A 7,912-nucleotide genomic window follows, 5' to 3' on the forward strand; every position below is an offset into this window, starting at 1 on the left:
GGGCCTCTTGTTGTCTGCTGGTACTCGGCTCCTGGGCCTCTTGTTGTCTGCTGGTACTCGGCTCCTGGGCCTCTTGCTGGCTGCTTGTACTTGATACTTCCTCGTCATGTATAGGACTTTTTGTTTCAGTATTAAGCATAAAGTTCACTGTAGGACTCGATGTTCCAGAGACTGCAGTACCTTCCCCGCATGAAGTGCTACTTACGAAATTTTCAGTATCATGTGAACTTTCTGAATTGCCTATCAATTTACTTAACATACCGTATCTTGATTTTCCCACAAATGGTGGTTGTCTTGTGCAACTTTGATTGGTGTTTCGGAATATGAAAGTTCGATGTGTTTGCTTAGGAGGTACTTTAGCTATTTAGTCACATCGTCTGTTTGGACATCCCTGCTTTGTTTGGGGCAATGAGCTAAGTAGAGGGCTTTTGTAAGAAGCAGAATCTTTTGGCACTTCACAAGCTCGAAGTTGATTGAAATGCCGTTTGATTACATACCCTTCATCCAGTTCTACAAGGTAGTGAAGTCGCCCTAGTCTTTCCACCACAGTTCCAAATTTCCACAGATTTGAGCCTGCATAATTTCTTGACTGTACTCTCTCGCCAATATTGTAATGCTTGTTAAATAATGGTTGTTGAGCCTCATTTTTGTCATCTTCACTGGGCCTTAAGAGATCTAGCTTTGTTCTCAAGTTCCTGCCAAACATTAATTGTGCTGGGGATGCACCAGTACTTAGTGGTGTAGCTCGGTACCGAAATAATAGTGCACATAGTTTTTCATGTAGAGTGCCCGGTTCAAACTGCATGCACCTCAGTTTTGTCTTGAGTGTTTGGCAAAATCTTTCCGCTTGGCCATTTGTAGAGGGGTTTCCTGGTGCAATGAATCGTTGTCTTATTCCTTGGCGTTTGCAGAATGCTTGAAACTCTGCTGATTTGAAAATTGTAGCATTGTCACTGACCAATATTTCTGGTAGGCCATGGTGACTGAATATTTCTCTCAGGTGATGAATAGTACTGGCAGTTGTTGGTGCACTTTTCATTGGATATATTTCTGGCCACTTTGACCTAGCATCTACAACAATCAAGAAGTTGTGATGTAGAAAAGGTCCTGCATAATCTATGTGGACTCGCTGCCAATTGCGTTTTGGTACTTCCCAAACATGGGTAGGAGCCTTCTCTGGATTTTTCTTGTTCTCACAACATGCTTTACAACTTGCTACCATACTCTCAATATCTGTATCAATATTTTTCCAGTAGCAGTAGTTTCTTGCTAGACTCTTCATCCGCACTATTCCTACATGAGTTGAATGTAGTTCTTGAAGGATTTTCGGTTGTAGCTTTTTTGGAATAATAACACGATTTCCTCTAAAAATAATTCCATCTTGAAGTGATATTTCTGGATCAGCCACTTCTCCATTTAGGAGTTTTTCCTTTAAACGAGAGAGTTCTTCATCAAGTGATGTTTCTTTTTCTATGTCTTTAGCCATGATTGTATCGGTTGTTATGCAGTGTATTGTGTCTCTACGAACAGTGTAATCTTCGTCAACAACATTGATAATCTCTTCTTTTATAGGTAAGGGATGTCTTGAGAGGTAATCTGCATTACAGTGGTCACTTGATTTTTTATGTACAATCTCATAATCAAATCCTGAAAGAAAATGAGCGTATCTAAGCATCCTGGATGATGTCAACAGTGGTAGTTTCTTGTCTGGATGGAATATGGTCATCAGTGGTTTGTTGTCAATGACAAGAGTAAACTTTCTTCCGTATATATAATCAAACATTTTTTTACAACCCCAATATACAGCAGTTGCTTCTCTGTCTAATTGGCTATAATTGCGCTCTGCAGCAGTGAGGGATCTACTGGCAAACACAATGGGCCTCTCTTCATTATTTGGCATTTTATGAGACAGCACAGCTGATAAGCCAACAGGACTAGCATCTGTGGCGAGTACCACGGGCAAGTCTGGGTTGTATGGAGTAAGAACTGTGTCGCTTGCTATTTGTTCTTTTACACAAGTAAATGCTTTTTCACATTCCTGGGACCAATGAAAACGTTTGTCTTTCCTTAGAAGCTGATGTAAAGGGTTAAGCAGTGTAGATGCATCTTTGATGAACTTCGAATAGTACTGTACTAGTCCAAGGAACTGACGCACTCCTGTGATATTTGACGGGCGCGGAGCATCCTGGATTGCCTTCACCTTTTCTGGTGATTTCTGAATACCATCTTTGCTGATGATATGACCCAGATACTGCACCTTTCTCTCAAAAAACTTGCATTTTTCAACATTCACATGTAGATTGTGTTGTTCTAATTTTTCTAACTTCTTTATGAGCCTAGATTTGCATTCTTCAAAAGTACTGCCTTGTACAACAATATCATCGAAATAAGCAACTGTCCCTTCAAGGTTTTGTACTACTTGGTCAATAAATTTATGAAATTCATTTGGAGCTGTCTTGATTAAAAAAAAATCTTTTGGCTCGATATGTACCCTTATGTGTGGTAATTGTTTGGATTTTAGAACTTTCAGCGTCCACTGTAAGATGTAAATAAGCCTTGTAAATGTCTAACGTGCAAAAATAGTTTCCATTTCTCATTTTGTTAAGGATATCCTCTATTCTTGGTATTGGATAGCGACTGTCATGTAGTTGTTGGTTTACAGTTACCTTGTAATCCGCGCAAATACGGACCGATCCATTTGCTTTTGGAATCACAACAATCGGTGTACCCCACTCAGATTGATCCACTTTCTCTATTATGTCTTCCTTTTCCAGTTTAAATAGTTCGTTCTCAACAGCTTCTCGAAGGGCGTGAGGTACCGGTCTGGCTTTCAAATACACAGGTTTTGAATTATCCTTTAGTTTTAAAGAGCATGTGAAGTTGGGGGTTTTACCAATACATTGTTCAAAAACGCTTGAGAATCTTTGCTTGATGGATTTGATAACAGTGTTTGTATTAACCTCTGGTTTCTTCATACTAACAAGATTAATGTTGTGTAAGTTAATTTTTAATTTTCGGATCCAATCCCTTCCAAGAATAGGATTTTTAGGTAGATTTACAATGTATAGATCTTCTCTGCAAGATTTCCCTTCATATCTTATGGTTAGGGTACAAACCCCAATTGGTTTGAATATTTGTCCAGTATAAGATCGAAAAAGAGCACTTGTTTTGCAAACTGGAACATGTAAGTCTAGTTTCTTGAAGTCATCATTGTTCATTATGCTAACACGACTTCCGGAATCACACTCAAAACGTTGTTGTTTACCATTTAGAGATACGTTTACCATCATTCTGTCATCTCCTTCATCATTATTCAATACATTTATAATCCGTTGAACGTCGTATTCATATTCAGAATCAATTTCATCAACTCTTTTTACATTTTTGTCTGAAGACTGTATTTCCTGAATTCGTTTTGTTATACACACCTTTTCTATGTGTCCATCCTTATGGCAATATCTGCAATTTAGTTCATCTATTAATCGACAGTTTTGTGTTTCGTGGTTATTCCTTCCACAGTGTAAACAGACATCTGAAAGTCCTAGTTTTTGTAGCCTTTTGTTTTTGTTGTCTTTCTTTTTGCTTGAGTCATATGAGACTTTACCGTTGGTTGAGAAATGATTGTTTCTAGGCCGGATTTTGTTCTTGGTTGTTTTACTGATTTTGTAAATGTCATTCTGATTATTACTGGCTGTATATAAATTATGGTTGTCAAGTTTTGAAGCCTCTATAGCCAAGGCGATTTCTAAGGCTTTTTCAAACGATATTTCACCCAGTTGTAAGAGTCTTTCTCTGATATTTGAGTCATATAAGCCTCTGATGAATTGAGCCCTGAGCATGAGGTTTATAACTGATTTTGTGCATTTTCCGTCTTTACATCCAGATTTGAAATCTGCTGAACAAGCCAGTGGTTTGAGGACTGTAACATAATTTGTAATTGATTCATTCCTATCTTGTAACCGTGATAAGAATTTATGCTGTTCTGTAAGCATGTTCTTCTTTGGGCTTAGGTGCTCATTTAGTAATATCAGTAACTCTTGGTATGTTTTTGAGTCTGGTTTGTCTGGAGATGTTAGACTGCAGATCAGATTGTAATGCTTAGCACCTAAGCAATTGATTAAAAATAAACCTTTCAAGTGTTCATTCTCTGAATCATTATCTGTCAATCCTTTTATTTTAAAAAATATTTCTAAACGCTGAGTGTAGCTTTCAAACGTTTCCTTATCTTCATCATAAGCATCAAACTTTAATGCATTGCTTTGTAGTAGTTCCTTGGTACTTTGTCTTGATCTAGGCTGTTCTGTTTGTTGTGTCATTAATGTCATAAAATTGTTTAAGGTAGATATAAGATCTTGTATTTCAGTCATTTTCTTCCTCGTCGCCAAATAATTAAGTATAAATTTGTACAAAATATATGAACACAACTATTGAATCATGTTTATTTCTTAATAATGAAAAGTAAACATTGAATTATTTACAATATGAAATTAAATCAGTCATATGATAAATATTAAAATTAAATGAGAGAGTTTTAAATATATAACACAGACATAGCACGATGCTCATATAAGTTATTGTCTGGCTGGTCGAAAATGGTTCTCTGGTTTCTAATGGGTTGTTATTGACCCATTAGAAAGCCGAAACTCGATTTCGTTAGCCAAATCTTCACCAATAGCTTTTTTTGTTTGAGGTCGTATTGTGAACTATTTAAATGCACAAAAAATATTTACAAGCATGAATGTAATTTAGTGAACAATAATTGTTACATTATTCCTATTTCAAACTTGAGTGGTAGTAAAGATTTGTGTCCGCTACCTACGCCACATTGATCTCTCTTTCTCGCATCTGTGAACTACCTATTTCTTTTGCTACTATAAAAGAAAAATACCCCCGCAACAGAAATACAAGAGTCATAAACCTAAACTCATCTTAATACATCAAGCTTTTGACTCGACTTCGATTTAATAAGAAGAGGCTCAAACAAGTCCAAATACAAGAGTCAAAAACCTAAACTCATCCATCAAACTTCCGACTTCGATATACAGTAATAAGAAGAGGCTCAAAGTCTCTTCACAACAACGTAAAGTAGTGATTTTTATTAAGTTGGGATTTTATAGAAGCATCCCAAGTCTAAGAAATGGAAGGTCTTAGAAAAGCCTGGTGAGTACAAAATGTTACAATAGGTTGTTAACCAAATTAAGTGCACATCCACTAGTTTACGAATGGTTTACCCAGGTATAGTACTTCCAGTTTTCTTGTTTCAGAACAAAGGTGCTTTAAATATTTTGGATTCCGAACAGTATGTAGTTCATTAGACGTATATCGCATGTGTTGTCCTGCAAATATAAAACTTATATATTTATATTGATTGAAAAAAAAATCAGGCTTAGGCAAAATTTCAAGGTGATTTTTTTATAATACACCTGCAGCTTATTATTTGAAAATGTCTAATCCTTTTTATTTGTATCTTGGATCGTCAAAATTTACAAACAAATCTTTATGTTTACTGTGTTATATAAAAAAACTGTTTAAATATTGTAAACTATATAAAGTACGTGTCACTGACTTTATGAGCTAAATATTAGATTTTCCATACAAATTATTTTATTTAACGAGTTTATATTCCTAATATTTTATGTACATTTTTGTTTCATAAAACGTAAAGTGTGACTGTTTAGCCAAACTTGCACACCAAGGAAGTGTTGAGGATATACTATGGAGGCCAGTATTAACAGTTTTCTACTTTTATATTTTGCTTTAGGGAGGAGAATCGAGCCTTGCTGTGCGTTGGAGTAGTCGTCTCCCTGGTCTCCATCGGGATCTGGGCCTGGGGCAGCTACAACAGGGACCCAGATCCGTCTCCTCCACCTTCCCCGTATCCTGACTACCTCATAGGGGGAAGGGCTGGTAATCCTCAAGCCCGAGAGGAGGTCACGGCCATAATTGAACCAACTGCCTAAATTATTGTAACTAATTGTAACTAAATTGAAAATAATAAATTATTGTGATTGTTTAGTATTTAGAAGGAAAAAGGAACTAATTAATTCAAAAGAAGAATATTTATTTTATATTAAAAACAAATGGTAATGCCAAACGCCAAAGCCACAGAACCCAAGTCCGTTTTATCTTCAGACAACAATCTTATCGCTCTATTCATGTCATTGTCCTTATCCCTTGTCGTTCGCCTCAGACAGGTATCCTGGTCATTCTCTCTCTGTCCACGGCCCTATTAATATGGTCTAGTACCGGCCACCTCTTTTAATCTCATTTCCATTTACATTATTTCATCAAGTTGTTTCAGTTTTCATTTTTATTGCAATTAATATTGCCCAATCTTATTCTGAAGTTATTTTTGTTGTTTTAGTGACAAGTAGTATTTTTATTTGCGTTTTATTAACTCACGAATCATGCACCATCAAGTAATCAAAGTGTCCTGTGCGGTGTCGCGACTTCCGTGTAATTAAAGTGGCCACGAACAATAAAAGACTTAGCGTTACGTGCGAACATCAAGCCTTCAAGCAGAAAGAAGAGCGAAAATCGTCTCATCCAACATCCAACTACCAAGGGTTCGTCACAGCGCCGACACTAATCTGAAGTTCAAATACGCCATCTTTCCCACTTCCCCCTACGTCTGCACTGGAGTTTGTAAAGGTACATGTTCTCAAGTTTCTTATTATTTTCCGCAATGTAATTTGCGGTGGTCCTTCGTAATTTACCTATGAATAATCACTTTTAATATTCAATTTTTAAATAAATACACTCATACGTAACAGTGATATTACAATTCTTTTTAATAACCGTCAATATTACATTATTATACCATAGGAGAGTGAGCTGTTCTAGTGGTAGGAGGCTTGGTGCCTTTGTGCCCGAGGTTTTGGGCTTAAATCACGCAAATCACCAATATATTTTATCCATGCGATAATGCCGCAACGCACTAGGACTGACCTGATGTAAAACAGTTTCGGGCTGGAACCTAGCGTCTTAGGATGTGAAGGTAAGACATTAAAATATTTTATTTTACTTCAACAATATATTTACAGTCTTGTGAGTAAAATTGTAAGTGCAAATTTATGTTTTAAATGTGAGGCTGTTTGACACATTTTCTTTTATTTACTTTCCAATTAATTAATGTAATAATGCATATATCCAAAGTTATAAATAAAAAAAACCTGTATTTGTTTCCCCATCCATGCAGGGAAGACTTTTTACGGGATACATAAAGGCAGATTATTCAAATTTCCTTTCTTAACATATTGTGTAGGCCTAGATGTGTCAATCAAATTGTGTTTTTTGTCGTAATAATTAGCAGCGATGTATTACGAATCTGATTTACGGCACTAATTCGTGGTCGAGATCAATCTTTTTTAGAGACTGTGAATCTTGGTGACGTTCTGTTCTCTAATATTTGATTGTTTTCATGTTATCTTAAAAATGAGTCAGCATAATAGTTCTTTATTGGTTTGTGGTAGACATTATGCAAACGTTTAACATCGCTAATAAAGATGACGGCGCTTATTACTTGTTTTAAAATCTCCTCTATGTAGACTTAATAAAAAAGTCAGTTTTAACATTGACTGGTTTTAATTTGTATTCCTTATACATGATAAAAAATGGCTTATAAATATTACCGACAGTTTTCTACGTTGTTCGTGATATTATTTTAACACAGGCTTACAACTCATGGCACAGCAGAAATCTAACCCTTGCAAGCGGGAAGGGTGAAGAGAGGGATATATTAATGATAGTACGCAGTTTGTATCAAGGATTAGTGAATGACGAAAACTTTTTACTGACCGCGAGGTGCTGCTTGGAAAAGATTGTTTTGATAGTAAAGGATTGTTTGATTGTTCCTACAAATTAGGAAGTCTTAGGATTTGTATGAAACAGTTGAGAACTTAGCAGTGCCGAT

General features: G+C 36.2%; 1 protein-coding gene across 1 annotated transcript; it reads right to left on the bottom strand.

Moving 5' to 3' along the window:
- Positions 1–364: 364 nt before the first annotated feature.
- Positions 365–2,975, bottom strand: LOC129003548 (uncharacterized protein K02A2.6-like). The gene is made up of 2 exons (XM_054431845.1): positions 2,729–2,975; positions 365–2,364 (listed from the first exon to the last, which is right to left on the bottom strand). Exons 1-2 carry the CDS (start codon positions 2,973–2,975, stop codon positions 365–367), a joined length of 2,247 nt encoding a protein of 748 aa, XP_054287820.1.
- Positions 2,976–7,912: the final 4,937 nt, after the last annotated feature.

The sequence above is a fragment of the Macrosteles quadrilineatus genome, unplaced genomic scaffold (assembly GCF_028750875.1).
Source record: "Macrosteles quadrilineatus isolate MER2022 unplaced genomic scaffold, UCM_ALF_1.0 Scaffold_9__3_contigs__length_116548681, whole genome shotgun sequence".
NCBI lineage: Eukaryota > Metazoa > Arthropoda > Insecta > Hemiptera > Cicadellidae > Macrosteles > Macrosteles quadrilineatus.

Coding starts and splice junctions, on each gene's coding strand:
- LOC129003548 (XM_054431845.1), bottom strand. CDS start 2,975: ATGAAGAAACCAGAGGTTAATACAAACACTGTTATCAAATCCATCAAG. Junction 2,365..2,728: donor AGTGGATCAATCTGAGTGGG/GTACACCGATTG, acceptor TTGTTGTACAAG/GCAGTACTTTTGAAGAATGC.